The sequence below is a fragment of the Haemaphysalis longicornis genome, unplaced genomic scaffold, assembly GCF_048455015.1.
Source record: "Haemaphysalis longicornis isolate Haplotype H1 unplaced genomic scaffold, Haemaphysalis longicornis Haplotype H1 scaffold_28, whole genome shotgun sequence".
Taxonomy (NCBI): Eukaryota; Metazoa; Arthropoda; class Arachnida; order Ixodida; family Ixodidae; genus Haemaphysalis; species Haemaphysalis longicornis.
Window position 1 is genome coordinate 1,557,077 of NW_027526329.1, and position 18,390 is coordinate 1,575,466.

The following is an 18,390-nucleotide window of genomic DNA, read 5'->3' on the forward strand; positions in this document are numbered from 1 at the left end:
GAACTAAACCGAAGTACAAGGAATGTTGCCGTGATGAACACGTGTACTTGTGTTAGCAGATCTTTAGCCATTTCTTTCCTGTGTTTTTGAATGAATGGCAACAGGAAACAACAGAATTAGTCGCATGGAGCTGTGCACGCTTTGTAATTGCAAATACCTACCATTTCAGCCCACCAGAGGATTGTATCTGGTAACGGGAGAATTAACTGGTGGACCCTCTAAACCAGTGAAAAGATAGTTGGCATATATCACACGCAGCTGCCATTGCTAAACATGTGAAAACATGTCACGTATTTAAACAGAATACCAAGACTGTATTGGTTGCTACCGCTCAGGTATTAGCATAGTATGATGGCATGATTTAAGGCAATACTAATTCTTGACGATCAACCACAGGCGCTTCAAATTCTTAGTTATTTATTTAATAGCGCACGTCTTGCCGGATGTTTAATAAAACACATCGGATGCCGGTCTCTACAAGTTTGGAAGTTTCCAGCTAAGCCTGCAAATTACGTGCACAACATTTCTCTTACCATACGGGCAGTCGCTGCTCCATGGTCGAAACTATCCATGCTCGAAAAGTCTGCATCGTCGATGAGGGTTTGGCGTCGTTTGTAGCACAGAGCAAACAGGGACACTCTACCAGCGGCATGATCTTTCGTGCCGATTAGAGGTCTGTCTGCGAGGAAACTGCAATTTTCTTCATTTGTTATTCTTTTATTACGGGAGGGTACAAGTCAGGGAACATAGCTGTCTCAAACGAGCACAACGTGGCGGACTATACACCTACATTTGTCACCGTTTCTTCCTGCCTGCCTTCATCCAGGATATCTGTTTTGTTTCTATTCCTGAGAGCTACGACAATGATAGCTACAACAACTGCAGCACCAATGACAATTCCAATCCAAGGCCAGACTGACGAGCCCCCGTTTGACGACTCCTCGTCTTCTTTGTCTGCAGTGGTCTTGCTTGTAGCACTACCTTTAGTTGTTGCAGGGGCCGCTGTTTTGGTCTTGCTTGTAGCACTACCTTTAGTTTTTGCAGGGGCCGCTGTTTTGGTCTTGCTTGTAGCACTACGTTTTGTTGTTGTAGGGGCCGCGGTTTTGGTCTTGCTTGTAGCACTACCTTTAGTTGTTTTAGTGGCCGCGGTTTTGGTCGTGACAGACTCAACAGTTGTAACGCCCGGAGGCGTGTACGAGGCGTCTACAACATTCGAAATGTTAGAACTCTTGCCGTAACTGTTTGTGACGCGCACTGCAATGTATGCTTTCCAGTCATATTTTCCATCGCTTCGAAGAGTTCTGAAGGTTGCAGGCAGGGCGACCGTTACGGCGTGCTTGGCACCAGACGGAAGCGGTTCGAGATTGCCGTCCACAACACTGTCATTGGTGATCTCTGTCTGGCTGTCAAAGCTTGATATTAGGCTTTTCGAGTCTTGACTTGCTCGAATCGTCACACCCGAAGCTACAAAAAAAGCGAAAACCAAGGTGAGACGTTGATCGCCACGATGCCCGCCAAACTGGTACTCGGAATTCCCCACGCAGATTTATTCCATTGATACGCTCATATGGCGAGTTATGATGCCATTAAAAAAGTAATTGCAAAGCACGAATGGCCAACCAAATGAAATTCTTTATTTGCTTACATAGACAACCACTTAATTCTCTAATTTTCAAACTTGCGTTCCGCTTTCCTTTATTCAGCGAATACCGCACAGGCTTGCAGAACAAATATTCTGCAGTTTGGGAATGATGCAACTAGCATACGAAGTGTGATGAAATGAAACTAGTGCGTACGTATCATTACATGAATGAAGAGATATAGTTGGGGATAAGGTAAATAAGGGAGGATATATAAGGAAGAAAAATAAATTACGGTTTCCTTTACAAAATCGCCAAGCGCGGTGGACCAACGCTCGCTGCTTCACCTTGAATGTATTTCGCATACTACCAGCCATGATGCCCATGCTGTCGAGCCCAAAGCAAACATGCTATAATAATTGACTCATTCTCGCGTATACTGTGACGTGCGCTTAGGTAAATAAACGCAGTGCCATGAATATTTTTATTGAACCCTAAAAACATTACAAACGACGACTTTAGTTGGGAGGGGTCTGATTTTGCAATAACAATTTCAATATATCGATGTTACTTTTGTCACTTTGGGTTCTATTATTTCGCTCTTAAACGCAGCGAGCCTAGGGAAACAGGCCTGCTCTGAATTTTTCTCTCTTAAGCCTCTACCCGGCGCCACTGGGGACGCGCATGCGCGATAACCATCCTCAATGGCCGCAGGGGTCACCGCTCCCACCACTGCTGCAGAGCCGGGCGAACGCGCGCCACTCACGTGGGAGATTTCTCGTGTGTGCTTTCTCGGACATTACGGTGCAGAAAAAGAGACGCCAACAACACTAGGGCGAATCGATACAAGAAGTCGTTTTGCATCGTGGTAGCTAAAGGTGAGAAACTTGGTCGTATGCCGTGAAGCTGGACTCAAGAATTGGACCTGTGTCGTGCCTGCGTTGTGCTTGACGACGACTCTATTTCGTATTGTGCATCACTGTTTGTCGCCGCTAGTCGCGTTTGCGCACTTAGCGCGAATAAAGCGTTGCATTGCGATTTGAGCTGGCGTCCTCACTGCCCAAGCGGCGTACACTGGCCTGGTCCGAGTGTGTTAGCTGCGCGCCGGACGAGCACAATGAAGGCGGCGACAGCGGTGGGGGCCGAATGGGGAGGGGATAGGGGAAGGCGGGAGGGCGCGCAAAATCAAAGGCACAAAGACGGTAGAACAAGACCTCTACCCGCTTCCGCGGCACCTCCTCGCGTCGTTTTCATGAAAATTATTAGGCTTCCAAGGCCAACATGGCGGCGCCGTTGCTGTGGCAATTACTGCGCACTAATGCGCCCCCTGGCGAACCAGGGCCAGGGGAGGATGTGGCGCTACGATCAGAATCAGCCCGGACGCTGGGTTGAAGGCTAGGAGAGCGCCTGCTGTCATAACTAGACTAGTGATAAGTGTACAGAAAACAACTAAAACCACCTCCATAAGCTGCATCACGGGGTGCTATTCTAAATAATGTAAAATCTTAGTGCGTTGCCTTCTTTGCCAAGAAACCCGAGCCAGGACCATGTAACGCTCTCCGTTTACAGGAAAATGTAAAACGTGTGAAAAAACATAAAATACCCGTGATATTAGCTTAAGAGGACGTAAATTTGAACAGAATTTTCTAAAACCCAGAACCAGGAGAAACATAAAACGTAAAAAAAAATTCACAAAAATGATCTGTCGAAATAAAAAAATATTGTCACGAAGCCAAAGACGATGCAGTTGTCTTCAAGGAAAACAAGTTCATTGGAGCAAACTTGTGCTCCCCTAACAACCCAAAGACAAATACAAAGGCGGTGAGGCAGAATTCAAAAAAGTGACATGCGAAGCGAGCGTCGTGAGTCGAATACCCAAGCGTCTGCTCTGCACTCCTTTATCTTTCGGCGCGAATGTTTCTCGAACCGTCGATCTACATTCAGAACATTCTAGATCAATGAGGATTATTTTTGGGTAGTGACATTAGCGGGCAACGCTCTCCGTATCAGACGTAGATAACCCGTGGGGCATAAAAATAAAGAATAAATCACGCGCTTCGCTTGTTACACAGATAATACAGCCTCGCGCGGCCTGGCAGTAAAAACAAAGCATTAACAAAACAACCCAATGCACAATTCGCGACAATATGCATCCTCTACAAAGGAAGGTTAGGTCCGTTCAACGGGCCATAGAACGATGGATGAATTGCAGCAACACATAATAACACAGCAGCAACACCGAAGGTTTTACTTCTGCTGTTGCTAAGCAATTTTTGTAGTCATCTATTCACCTCAGTTATCTTTCTTGGCGCTCTTGCCCTAGTTGACCTTGCGCTATTAACTCCCAAACATCATCAACACCTAGAAGCAGGAAACGAGCTCCCTGAATCGGGCAACAAACTAAAGTAGATTATATCATAGCTAAAAAAAAACCAATGGAATTGGGCTGGCCATGCAGCAAGATGAAATGACAACCACTAAAGCACGAAGGTAGCAGAGTGGATACCGAGAGACGGATTTAGAAGGAGGGGACAGAGAAACCAACTTTGTCTCTTGGTTTAGGAAGGGCGTTGGGGAGAGAGAGAGAGAGAGAGAGAGAGAGAGAGAGAGAGATTTGTTTTCAGCAAAACGAAGCTGATTGCTGTCGGACAGCTTCATGGAGACCGCGTGCCTCCGTCCAGGCTCCCACTGATGGCTACCAGAGGAACGCGGTCACCAGGCCAAGTTCCTTTCTCCTGGTCTAGTGGGAGGCCAGCCACTCTTCAGTGTAGCATTGACTGAATTGTGTATAACGGGGATACTTCTATGGTACGTGCTCTTGATTGGCGATGGCATTGCCGGCGCGGTACAGGCAGTGTACCTTTTTTCTACCTTGAATGAGGTTCAATTTAACCATTCTATGTAGCGTACATGCTTGCGGTTGCGTGAATATTGCAGGCTTCTGGTGTCTTTCTAGGTGTGAGTGTGGCTGCGGTAACCGCTTTCTGGCTCTCCTGTAGTCTTTGAGGTGAAGACGTTGTGGGCTTGATTGCTTCCCTGCGATTTTGGCGCCGCTGCTTGGAGGCGGGAAGTACGCCGCTCAGGTGAGTTTATTTACTTTTTCGATACGCAGTACTCCATTGTGACATGGAATCCATGCCCAAGAAGGCCACTGCAGCGTCCAGTGGCAGCGATGTCACATTTATTTGACCGCAGCTGTCTGGGCTCTCAAGGCCCTGTTTCTAGAGTGTGGGGGAGGGAAGAGGGGGTATGAAGAAGCGGGAAACCCATAAAAGGAGTGGTAGTGAACGTCCAGAGCCCCACACGAGGAGCAATTACGGTAAGAAAGCCGGGCATTGTGTGCACGAGTTGTGGGCTACGGCGGAAGGTGTGTGTTTGCAGGAGCCGCCACGTGTGGAGACGGTGCGCTCCCAGATCACCAATACGCAACAGGCGGTGCGGAAACTGGTGGCAGGGGGCGTGGTTGCTCAGCGGAGTTGGCCGTTCGCATCTACGAGCTCACTGGCGGCGGCCATGTTATGTACGCGCTCCCTCAGGCGAACATCATGCCCGCCATCTGGAAAAATATCAAGCCCGAACACAACGCCTGGCTGTGCCTGTGCCTCGGGCTGGCCATGCATTATGAAGCAGTCAGAACGCTAGCCAAGGCGGGCGCCTGGCCCCTTTAGAATGCTTGGGCAGCCCGAGTACGGGTCCATTTTAAGCGCAGAAAAAAAGAGGGACACAGTAGACGAGGACAAGCGCTGGCCCTGGTCTACTGTGTCCCTGTTTTTTTTTCTGCGCTTAAAATGAACGTTATGGAATACCAACTAGCCCGAACGCAAGCCCTTCTCCGAGTACGGGCTCAACTTCATGACGCGGATCAAACTTAACAATTTCGGAGAGCCCCGCACCGACACGCCCCCTTCACCGCGACTCAGCTGTCAGCAACGTCACCACTATCCCTGGCGTCCGCAGAAAAACTCTACTCTGCCTGCTCACTGCAGCAAAAGATGGCGTGCCTGCACGAACACAGACCCATGCGCCCTGGCTCACCGAATTCCGCCGCAGACGTTTGCGTCGCTCCCCAACAGGGCGTAGCAATGCAAAAGCTCTCCGGGCGAAGGCCCCCCTTCGCCTCCAGCTCAACAACGGCAAGCTGGCCGCGTTGCTCACAGAAGTGTACCCGGCCGTCATTTTCTACAATACCAGACTCGCCATATTCCCCCTACAAAAGCCCCCAAAACCCGCGCCCCTCGGGCAGGCTGATCAAGAAGCTACGGAATCTAAAGGGGGAGGGAGCCCCTCCACGTTTCAGTTTACGGACGCCGCAACCAAGAGCTTAAACAGCTTTGCTGGTAAAATAAAAAAAAACATTTAAAAGGATGAAGTGCTAAAATCAAGAATATCCCTCTCACATCTCTGTAAGAAAACGAAAACTAAAGAAGCGTGAAAGAAAACGCTGCAAATAGGAATAAAAGTAGCGAAAATGGGCAAACCGTGAAACGCCCTCCAAATCAACTATAAACGAAATTGGCGGTAGTATCACATTTATTCACTGTGGTGAAAACGCAGGCAACTGGTCGAACAAAGTCTCGGAAAAATAAAAATTCCCAATAATATACAAATGAGCATTTTACACAACTGTACTGTAAGTCCTAAAAATGTATCTTATACACCTCCAAAACACGAAGTGCAAACTGAAAAATCCAAGGAAAGAACCTTAGGAAAAAGAAATACCCAAGTCTTGAACATGGACCTGCCCTGCACTGTGCCGAGTAAGTGCCGAAAAGTACACAAAGTACAGACACTCAATCGCTATAACGGTGTAATTATACAAGGCTGATGCAAAAAACAAGAAAAAGAAGGAAAATAAGACAGTCCAAACTGCCTCGGTTACTCATTTTTTAAATCAGGCTGTAAAGAAATATGTAGACAAGCGGCGTAAGAATGCTACACCTTAATAGACAATTTTCTGAATGGCTGCAGATTTTTTATACCAACAGTCTATTTTTGACTAATGGTGGTAGTCGCGAATTAAATGTTTTCACCTAGCTGAAGGATTAATGTGACCGTATGCTCCATGTAAATATTATAAAAACCACAGTGCGCAAAGTGCACAGTACGAGAACTCCAATGTTTTCACGTAGCTGAAGGATTAATGTGACCGTATGCTCCATGTAAATATTATAAAAACAACAGTGCGCAAAGTGCACAGTACGAGAACTCCAAAAGGGACAACACAAGCGCTGTCGATACAGCACTCGCCATATCTTTACTGGTGTTTTCGTCATGTCCAGTGTGTGCGCTGCTGTTTTTAGGAATAATACCCAACCGGCCAAATTTACAACCCTATTACGTCTTCATCAACAAAACACCGTTGAGGACACGCATAAGGCGGGCAAAAGACTTCGTCAGTCCATCTAAAATATTTATAACATTTATTCAAGAAGTTATGAGGCAATTTTCTAAACACGCTTGCCTTTGCCAAAACGGTTGATCAGTGGCCAAGCCGTTACGCTTGTCTACATTGCGGGACGGGATGGAGTTCCTGCCGTGCAGCCTGTATTTTCAATTGGTGCTGAAAGCAAAACCCCCGTGTAGAGGAGATTTTAGCTGGGGCGAGCGATTTCAAACGTGTTTTCGCTAGTGCGTATGCCTCTGCTTCAGTGCTGTTTATAGTCAAGGTGCCACGTCGGAAAATGGAACACCGAACTCAGTCTGGACATATACAGCTGTCGTCGATTGTCACTAGAGTAGTGTTCATTTTCGCGCCACCAGAGATACATTTCCAGCTATTGTGTAGCACAGGCGGCATGTTATTGACATTACGTCACAAAAAAGTACACCATCAACCCGTAGGGGAACCCTGAGTAGTACGCGACTAAAGTTCACATTAGTTTTTAGATTTCAGTTCGTCGTTTCCGTTGACATTCAGCTTCGCGTGCCTTCGTTGTATCAGTAGCTTTCTGACGTAGCTTGAATGAGTGAAGGACATAAGGCGCGTTCGTAGCACATGCTCCCGTCTAGGTTGAGAGAGAGAGAGAGAGAAAGACTTTATTTGAGGCCAGCAGGGAGTGGGAGGTCGGGATGCGCAGAGCCTCCACATCCCACCCACGTTCACGACGTCCTCGGGACTAGGCCCCGCCGTTGTCGGCGTGAGCGGTGCGCGAAAGGTACTCGGGAGGTACCCTTTCCCCCCCGTCTGCGACTCGCTCCGCTTCTGCCTGGCGAGAGCAGCTAGGTTTGTAGCGCAGCGCATGGTGCGGCTGTTTACGGCGCACTACAACGTTTGTATCTGTCATGCATTGGGCGTATCCGGTGGCTGCATGCTATAGATCAAGCAGAGTTTAGGTGCAGTCATTCAGAATGTGGTGGCGTGCTTGGAAGGACGCCTGATTGTTTGCAAGTTTGCTATTATGTCGTGCGATTGGCGAGCATTAGTCGTATATGCTTCGACAAGGGCTGAGGAAAGAAAGGTGTTTTTTGAAGGTCTACGAGTCTGGGTAGACACGGAGCGTCTTGTTCTTCTTCTTGGGGATTTTTATTGTGTATTCTCGGGCAGGGATAAATCAAGCGAAACACGTTTTCGGGATGCCAGCACTTCAGTTCTCCAAGAAACTGTCGAAGAGTTTTGTCTGGAAGATACTGGCAATGTAATGGTAGGGTCGCAAGCGGGGCAGTGTACTCATTTTCAGGGCAGAAGTCACGCCCGTTTAGACCCAGCGTATGTGTCGCTCGAGCCTTAGTCGAAGTGTTACGGTTACTGTGTAAAGCCCGTGTCGTTTACCGAACACTGCCTTGTTTCGTTCTCCATCGGTGGGCTTAAACAGAAAGTTAACCGATTTAATTGGGATTTGTGGAAAATGAATAGTAAAGTACTGAAGGATGAGGAATTTAGGAGTGCAGTAACTGAAAAAATTAAGAAACATAGGATTGGGGAGCTCCAGTTACTCCTTAAAGTGAGAAATATTTAGGCGCGAAACAAAAACAACGACTGCTTTAGAAAGGTTTAGCGCACTTAAGTACATTGAGCGAGAAAGAGAAAGACTGCTTCGAAGCAACCTTGCTTCGCTTATTAGCGAAGAATGCCAGTAACCAGGGGCATGTAAAGAAGAGATGAGAACCTTGAAGTCGCAGCTTGAAGTAATCAATAGAGACAAATATCATGGTGCCCTAGTAAGAGCGCGAGCTGAAAAGATGCTCTTTGACGAATCGCCGACCAAGCGTGCGCTTGGATTAGAAAAACCACAGGCTTGCAAGAAGAAGATAGCTGAGATTGAAAATGATAGGGGGATACAGATTGATCAGGCAGATATCGAGCATGCGTTTAGGGAATTTTATAAAACTTTATTTTCTGTTCATCGTACGGAGATAAATAAATTTAAAGAGGAATTTCTGAATGCGATGCCTCGTTTAGGAGATGATATATGAGCCAACCTTGAAGCCCCTATAATCATAAACGAGGTCACGAAAGCAATTGATGACCTCAGCCCAGGAAAAACACCAGGTCCAGATGGTCTTGGAGCAGCGTTTTATAAGGTTTTTAAGCACGAAGTTAGTGCAGTGCTGTGTGATGTGTACGCCGAAGCTTACGAGAATAATCTACTGCCACCCTCCTTCCGACAATCCCACACTATTCTTATACCAAAAACCCAAGATGTAGTAAAACTCAGGAGCATGGGAGCCTATCGTCCAATAAGTCTTTCAAACGTGGATTATAAAATGTTAATGAAGATATAGGAAGGGCCTCTGCAGTCTGTAGTACAGGATATAGCGGGGCCCAATCAGACGTGTGGCATCAAAGGCAGATCTATAATAACTAATGTGCATATAACCCGAAGTATTCTTGATTGTTGTGACAGCACAGGACAAGTTACAAATAGATGACCATGCAATACAAGTTACAATACAAATTGCAATACAAGTTACAATACAAATGGCCACGCTACAAATAGATCTAGAGAAAGCGTTTGATAAAAATCTTGCATGAATTGTTGATTTTAATTCTCCAACAAATTAACGTGGGACAAGTCATTACTCAGGGAGGGCAAATGGCGTACAGTCAAGGCAAGACGAGCCTAGTGAATAATAACGAGGTCAGTTCTCCCATTTCAGTTAAGAGCTCCGTACGCCAAGGCTGCCCCCTATCTTCATTACTTTTCTGTATTTACATTGAAACTTTTTGTTTGAGCATTAAAAGAAACTGTCGCTTTCGAGGTTTTGCTCTGCAAGCGTGTGAATTGCGCATGCTCCCGTATGCCAAAGACGTCGCTTTGTTTTTCCGCGATAGGCAAAGCGTATTAGAAGGCATAGATAGCCTCAAAATGTTCTGCCGGTATAGCGGGAGTGCTGTGAACTGGGGCCAGTGTATTGAATTTTGGCACGGTGATTGGGATTGTAAACCGAGCGCATTTGGTGGGATCAGATGGGACGACACGCCGACGAAGTATTTGGGAGTTCCGTTCGAGAACTACCGAGACAGTGACCCGTATTGGAGATTTCAGGCGACCGAAATGCGAGAGAAGCCAGAGAAATGGGGTGGGAAACAGCTATCGATGTTTGCGTGCGCAACTGTTTGCAATCTATTTTTTATGCCAAACTTTGTGCGTAATGCAGGTTTTGCATTGTTCGCGAGCTAATGTGCAAAGATTGCACCGAGTGGGCGCAGTGTTTATATGGTGCTCTACGTGGGAGCGAACGTTTCGAACTAATCTTTTTCGAAGAGTCCGCAACGGTGGTCTATCTTTGACGCATTTTTTTTTTTTTCGCGGCAGATTGTGAACCGCTTTTTTTTCTGCGTGACATGCGTGATCCTTTTTTAAGCACAGTCTGCCAAATTCGTCTGGGCAGACCTTTGAAACAATTTGTTGTTTCAAGTGATGACTGTTTCTGGAATTCATGGATAAGTTCGAGAGGTTGTGGGTGCGACAAAGTTTTTGAGTGCGCGTTTGTCAATGAGATATTGGGCACGGCCCCGAACATGAGATCCTTTGCATCTAATAAATACTTTTAACTGTAGAAACAACACTCGAGTAAATGTGCCTATCCTGCAGTCTGCTTCTTTAGAAATGAAAGTAATAATTTCAATCCATTACTGGTAGATCGACATTCTTCAAAACCAGCTCAACTATCGTCAAGGGAAGAACCTCAGACGAGCAACATGCTTTGTCCTGGAGCTCGTGATACAATTGCGTTATATGCTACGCTAAAACTCCACACTCAGCCACACAGTCACCTCTTAGGGAGTGGTAAAACTGTACCAAGAAAATACCTTGGGAAAGCTCGAAATTCATGGCAAATGTGAAGAAGACTGCATTACTGGAGCCGCCACAATTCAATTGCAGTAATAAATTCTCGTAAGAAACGAAGTTGGAAATGTGGTTTCAAGGTGTCATACAATGTTCTTTTGAGGCAGTCGCAGGTACGCATTATCGAATACCACAAAACAACTTAGGTGTTGGGGCTCTAAATTGCATTCCGAAATATTCATGAAAGCCTGAGTGTAATATTGCCTGACATTAATTGAATAATCTCCGGGTGGGCTAGCAAGGACGGAGGTATCACACCCTCCCAGCACTTTACTAGATTGCTGGGGCTGCTACTGGAGTGCATATATTGCCGTCAACTAGGCATTGGGTTTGTTTATTTATGGTTTGTCCCATGTCTTACTGCCCGGCGGCACCTGGCGGCGTTATCTATGTTCCAAGCCAAGCGAGTGTTCCATTCTTTATTTGTATGCCACACTGTTTACCTCATTTTGAAAACGAGACTGTTTAGTCTAACTTCACTAGACTAAAATAACTTTGTTTGATCTACAATGTTCTTGATGTAAATCGACGATGGGAAAAACAGTCGCCCCGTAAGATAAAAGCCTGCAGAGCAGACGCCATGGTATTCGATTCACCGACCCCAGTCTGCGGACGTCACTTTGTTGGCTGCTGTTTCGCCGCCTGTGTATTCTTTGAGTTGTTAGAGGAGCACAAGTTCGCCCCGATCAACTTCTTTTTTCCTTCAAGACAGCTGCGTCGTCTATGACTACGTGACATCTGGTAAGGGGCCGGCTACGCACCCTTTATGCTCCCAACGACATCTGGAAGCTGCCAAGCCAGTCCGCCTAGAGCAGGGCGCCGACAGCAAGGTCTCCTTCCAGACGAACCCAAGAGAACGACCGTTGCAACCACCACAATGCCGGAAGAAGCAACGTCCCCAATCGTCCTGCATCAGCCCTCATTTCTAGGAGACCCCCCCCCCCCCAGAAGCACAAGAAGAATGGTTGAAGAAACTGAAACGCGTCCGCTCTTCAACAGGTGGGCCGACGAAGAAACTTTCCAGCATATTTTCTTTTACTTGGAATACTCGCCTCGAACTTGGTTAGAGGACCACGAGAGCTCTTTGACCAACTGGGCCCAATTCAAAAGCGAGTTCCTAAAGAGCTTTACTACATGGCGAGACAAGAACCAGCTGCGCTTTTGCTTGAAACTCGAACGCAGCGCCCCACCGAATGGGTCTTCATCTTCTTCGAGGAGATGAAGCGACTTTTTCGCCGTGTGGATCCAGAAATGACGGAAGAAAAGAAACCAAGCTTTCTGTTGCGATGGGTAAAGCAAGAGCTTTCTCGTGCCTTGTTCGTAACCACCTCCGAGACCCCCCCCCTCCCCCCCTTCCCATGATCATTTCTGAATTCGTGTCTGACGCCGTCGCGATGGAGAAGATGCTCGAACTGCGAACGAGGCGGTACGACTGCCCAGTCAAGGCGCTGGTTTTGGAGGCGATCGGAGCCGGGGCTATTAGCTACGATACACTATGCGACAGCATCCGCGTAGTAGTAAGGGAGCAGTTGCAGAAAATTTTCCCCACGATGCGGCCGCCCCAAGTCGCCTCCATGACCGAAACGATCAGAGAAGTTCAACACGCATTAGTAACTTCGATGCCGTAAGAAGCTCCCCGTCAACCAGAAGCTATGGCCTATTCTGTTCGCCGACCCGGCCAGTTTTAATTCGTCGTCAGGAAGCACTGCTGTACCACCGTCCACTGTCGCCCGCCGAAGCCCCCGAAGTTCAACACCAGACGCCAAGAAAGATGGACACATGGCGAACCTCCGGCAATCGTCAACTTTGCTACCAATGCGGAGAGCCGACCACCAACCACATCTACCGTCAATGCCCCTACAGTACACTCGGTTTGCGAGGGTTCTCCGTCATAGCACCGTGCCCCCTACGCGGCCAGCGCCATGCTGAGTTCGAAGAATACCTGTCCAACACCAACTGAGGTCCAGCGTATTTTAACTGCTTGCCGTCGCCCTACCCATACCGATCACCAAGCCGTCGAAGCAACGCACACTTCACGCGTTGCTTATCCCCCAGCCCTCGTAGGTGAAACTAAAAGCAGCAACTTCCCGAGGTGAAGTTGCTCTACGGCGAAAAACCGGAAACCCTCCAACGACGCAAGGACGTGCCAAATACTCTGAATCACGACATGCCCTGATTCCGACTACGCGACCTATCCCTGACGTGACTCCCGAACACAACGACAGCCACAAGGTGTCGTCCCATGTTAAAGGGGTCTAGTGGACAGAAGAGAACTGGGAGTGGGGTTTCTAGTTCATAGAAGCAGAGCTGGCAATATAAAATAAGAGGAGAGACCAAAGGCCCGAGGAGTTCCGGTGATGCGATGGTGGTTCTATTTTCAAGATGGCCAACAGAGAAAGACGAAGCAGCTCGAGCGTGAGCTGCTCCCGCGAGATGACAGGCACCACCGATAATATCATCATCATCGGTGCAGCGAGAATTCTCCACAAAGTTTCTACATCTTCTCCGGCCTCAAAGAAGCCGCGATCAGCCCGCCTCCAGTAGGTACATTAAGTCGTTCTAGTCGATTCGTTGAGGCAGTCAGACGAAAAACTTGTCACTGTAGCCGTCTTCTGAGCACACGCTGAGTCTGTCGATGCAGTGCACGTAGCCAGGTTAAAATCCGTAGCCCGTCTTCGACAGTCTTGTACTCCGACGCGAGGTCTTCACGTTTCTTCGCTGCCACCTTAAAACAGTGACTTGGAGGCTGCCGCTTCTTTCTGAAGCTCTGGACTCTAGTAATTCGATTGTCGTTGTCAGGTGCCTTGTTCTTCAAATGGTGTGTGTACTGTATAGATTTCTTTAGAATGCATTCTCGACTACGGGCTGCGGCAATCTTCCTTCCATATCCTACAACAACGTCTTCATCCCGCTCTTCAGTTCCGTGTATAGCTTGTATTTAGGTCGATAATATTTGTCTCATCTTGCCCTTTCAACATTGCCAGGGGAAGATTCATAGCCCAATGTTCTTCCAACGTCATTGGAGTCGATGAGCTGCTTATCTTACTCGCGGTAACATTGGCGCACTCTTGAAGTTAAAGGGACACTGAAGTGATATGTAAACATTGCGGGATTACTAGCGCAAATTGTAGTCCGGAGTCCCAAGGCCATGTTTCGACCACTCTGGGCGCGTTTACGCGATTTTATTTAGTAGAAAAATTAATTTGAAAATGCTGTCCTCCTGTCTTTACGCTCGCCCACTTTCTGTGGCATTTTCGTGTGACGTCGAGAGGAGCCGAGCTCGGAATTGGCTGCGCTACTGCACGGCTCCCCGGCCTTCAGGCAGAGTCAGTCGGCCCAGCGTTTCGTGCGCCGGCTGCCGACGGGTCGTCGCAATTCGTTCGCTCAGTTGAAACGAAGCCAGGACACGTTTTTGAATGGAAGAATGTGCTTTTCTTTACTTGGTTAGTTTGTACACTGTATCTAGCTCCAAGTCAAGGTCGCTACACAAGCGCACATGCGACGCTTCGCTGACTGGTACGCCAGTAGGAAAATATAAGGCCTCTTGAAGGCGGGAGAAGAGTCAGCGAAGTCAATAGAGGTACTAAGGAAATAAAATCAACTGATATTTTTACCGTACAGCGTAAAACTAGGGAGCGGGAAGCACTTTTTTCGCTGGGCGAACAAGCACAGCGGTCAGCAGCACGACTACGCATCTGCGAACGCTTTTCCGTCTAAGAAATGCAACTGCCAGACGTGATATATTGTGGAAACTTGGGGGATGCTTGCTGTACGAGCGCAAAACAACAAATAGTCCCCTAATCTGCTTGAAATGCCAAAACTAAATAAAAGTGTAAACTGGTTATACAATATATAGCTTATATTACCAAAGTCAGCAGACCCCACCCCGTGGCCGAGTCGTCTAGAGCGCTGGGTGTTATCGCAAGTCTTTTGCAAGTCGCGAGTTCGAATCCCCGCGGGTGCGTGCTTCTTTTTTTAGAAGTTAACTTTTTCGTTTTCCGCCGATGTTTTCTATACTGAGTTCACCTTTTTTTGGGCCGCAACGTTCATTGCTCCTCGAACTAGTCCACAGAACTCGCGCAGGCTGGCACTGCCGCGCTAGCGAGTTCTCGTTGGCGTGCTGTTGCCATAAGCACCGACTGCTTGCGGGCAATGGGCACAGGCCAGAATCAACAGACCATTGGCCTGGTGCGAACACGCTTTTTACGATACAGGCATGAGTGAGGCAAGCTCCAAATAGTGGGGAAAAGCGCATGGCATTTGAGCGTGTGCGGGGACGCGGAGGGCGTTCATGCACTGCGTAGGCCTCGGCTAGTGAATGCTACGATTCCAAACCGTCCTGAGAGACTTAGCTTACGCATTTTACAGCCGACAAAATGGCAGAAGCGCGGTACGATGATTACTGAGATATTGAGAATGTCCATCCAAGAACGCCATCGGTTGTGTTTTACAGAACCGAAACCGAAACTTGTTTGATTGCTAACCTTGGGCATCGTCCAATCACGGTGCTCCCTCCTCCCAACGTCACAGGTTTAGTTGGTGAGGCCGCCGCAAACCGCGCATAGTAGTTTTTCTTCTTTCGCGCTGTGTGAAATAATTACCGATTTGTCAACATGAAAAGTTGGTTAATTTGAGCCAGTCTACGCAGTGCAAGCAAAAACGGGAGCTTGACAAATTCACTTCAGTGTCCCTTTAATGCGAAGATAGGGCGCCTTCCGCTTGAAGTTCAGAGGGAGCCAATAAATGGGTCAGATTCTCACGTTCTCTCTGAGCCAAGAAATCTCACAGAGCCGACTTTTCTGGCAGCAAGGCAGGTTCACCTATGGTTTTAAAATCAGGTGTTCCGTCACAAAGTTCCGTAAGGGCAAGAAACTCATTGAAGTCTTTTGACCAATACAATGTTTCGATGATCTCGTACTGTTCGATGGTTTCAGATTTCTTCTCTTTCAATTAGTACTATAATCGGGTCATAGTACGAGTGATTTCCTCTTCATGGTCAATATTTGTACAAATTCTTCGTCTAGGTGGTCAATGTTGATAAGCGGTTCTAATTCTTTATTCAAATATCTCACTCTAACTGGAGATTTCCATAGCTCATGCAGCAACCTCGTCCACACACCGCTAACGCCACTGCTGGTAATACACAGGCCTAATGTTGCTCTTGCTTCTTTGCACATTGCTAGAGCAATTATACGCTCTTTTTCTCGTGTTTGTTTTTCAGTTTCTCAACATTCACCCTGGAATGAGCGAGGCCCAAATCATGTTACAGACGAAGCGCTTCTTTCATTGCGCGATGCGCTGCGGAATTTCCCTCACGCTTTATGGAATCGCTGTTCATCGAGGGAATCGTCGGAGGTGAGGATCCGTCGTCGTCTAGTCCGCCCATCGCCTCTGTCACTTTCGCGTACCACCACCGGTTCAGTCCATCACACCGGTTCGTCGTCTATATCATGGGGTGCTCCTCCTCCAAAAGGCCGAAGTTAGGAAGACTCCGAATCGCCGGAAGGCCTTCTTGAAGGGTATCGGCACCATAAGAATAAGAGGACATAACAGAGGTCCGAGGCGTCCCGGTGATGCTATGGTGGTTCTTTTTTCAAATGGCGAACAGAGAAAGACGAAGCAGCTCGAGCGTGAGCTGCTCCCGCGATATGACAGGGATCACCAATAGGATCATCATCATCGGTGCAGCAACGATTGTCCATTACATTTCTACAGCCAACATAGACGAACACTATAGCATTAACAAAAGGGTTGCCGGTAATGTAATTAGGCCTAATAAGACGTAGAAAGTCAAGGTGGTACTTGGCTACGCACCTACATCCAGCCACGAGGACAAGCTAGTCGCATGCTTCTATGAACATGTGGAATCCGCAATGGCTAGAGCAAAAACCTAGTATACCGTAGTTATGGGAGGCTTCAATGCAAATGTAGGCAAGAACCAGGCTGGTGATAAGGCAATTGGGAACTATGGTCTGGGCTGTAGAAATGTCAGGGGGGACCTACTAGTCGAGTTCGCAGAACGGAAAAATCTACGCATCATGAATACCTTCTTCTACAAACGGGAGAGCCGGTAGTCGACTTGGAGGAGCCCGAATGGGGAAAATGCAAATGAAGTAGACTTCATATTACGCGATAGCCCTGGCATCATGCAGGATGTCGAAGTGCTCGGAAGGATAAGCTGTAGTGACCACCGTATGGTAAGATCTTGAATTAGACTAGATTTGAGGGACCGTATGAAGCTAGTACGAAAGAAGCCGATAAAAGAGCTAACAGTAAGACGTAAAGTTGAATTCAGAATCGCGCTGCAGAACCGATATTCAGCTCTTACCGACGAAGCACAGTTTTCAATACAAGAAGCCAGCGACAATCCACCACGCACTATCACGGATTGTGCAGTAGAAGTGGGAGGCACGATGGCTACAAGATACTGGTAAACTTTCCCAGGAGGTGAAAGATCTAACCAGGAAACGGCAAACCATGACAATCTCCACTCGAGTTGACAGCAGAGAAATAGCTGAGCTTTTGAAGCTAATCAATAGGCGTGATAAATGAGAGATGCGGAAGTACAATATGGAGAGGATGTATTATGCTGTCAATAACGGAGGCAGTCTGAAAGAAGTGAAGAGGCGTCTAAGCGTGGGGAGAAATTAGATATACGCACTTATAGACAAGCAAGGCAATGTCATCACAAATAGGGATAAAATAGTCAGAGTAGCCGAGAAGTTCTATAGCGATCTGTACAGTGGCCCAAATATCCAGGATAATGCCGAATGAGAAAGTAGTTTAGAGGTGATAGACATCCCACCAGTAACGACAGAAGAAGTAAGGAAGGCTTTGAAAGAAATGAAAGGGGGCAAAGCACCTAGTGAATATCAGATAACAGCAGACCTGTTGAAGGATGGCAGTAAAGTTGTGCTAGTAAAACTGGCAAACCTGAACACGCAATGCCTTTAGAATGTACTTATGAAGGTTATCGCTAATAGAATTTCTGCCACCTTAGAATTCAGTCGGCCTAAAAACAAGCAGGGTTTCGTAAAGGCTATGCAACAATGGACCATATTCACATGATCAATCAGGTAATACAGAAATGCGCTGAGTATACTGAACCCTATATTTAGCCTTCAGCAATTATGAGAAAGCGTTTGACTCGGTCGAAACCTGAGCAGTCATTCAAGCATTACGGAACCAGGGTGTACACGAGCATTATGTAAGAATACTAGAGGATATCTACAATGGGTCCACAGCTACCATCATCCTCCATAAGGAGAGCAGTAAAATACCTATAAAGAAAGGCGTCAGACAAGGAGACAATCTATCCGATGATATTCAGAGCATGATGGCAAGACGTATCCAGAACACTGGCTTGGGAAGAGGTGGGAGTAAGGGTTAATGGAGAATACCGCAGTAACCTCAGATTTGCTAATGGCGTTGCCTTGTTAAGTAATTCGGGGGACAAATTTGAATGCTCGCTTGCCGCACTAGACGGAGTAGAACCGCGGGCCTGAAAATTAATATTCGGA

The 18,390-nt window shown here is 47.3% G+C and overlaps 1 protein-coding gene across 1 annotated transcript in view; it reads right to left on the reverse strand.

Moving 5' to 3' along the window:
- Positions 1-729: 729 nt before the first annotated feature.
- LOC144172965 (calcium-activated chloride channel regulator 3A-1-like) overlaps positions 730-18,390 on the reverse strand; it is a 133,290-nt gene continuing 115,629 nt past the window's right edge. Inside the window, exon 13 of the mRNA XM_077701558.1 lies at positions 730-1,464. Coding sequence (XP_077557684.1) covers positions 779-1,464 — 686 coding nt within the window. The 3' untranslated portion in view covers positions 730-778. The remainder of the gene's footprint in view (positions 1,465-18,390) is intronic.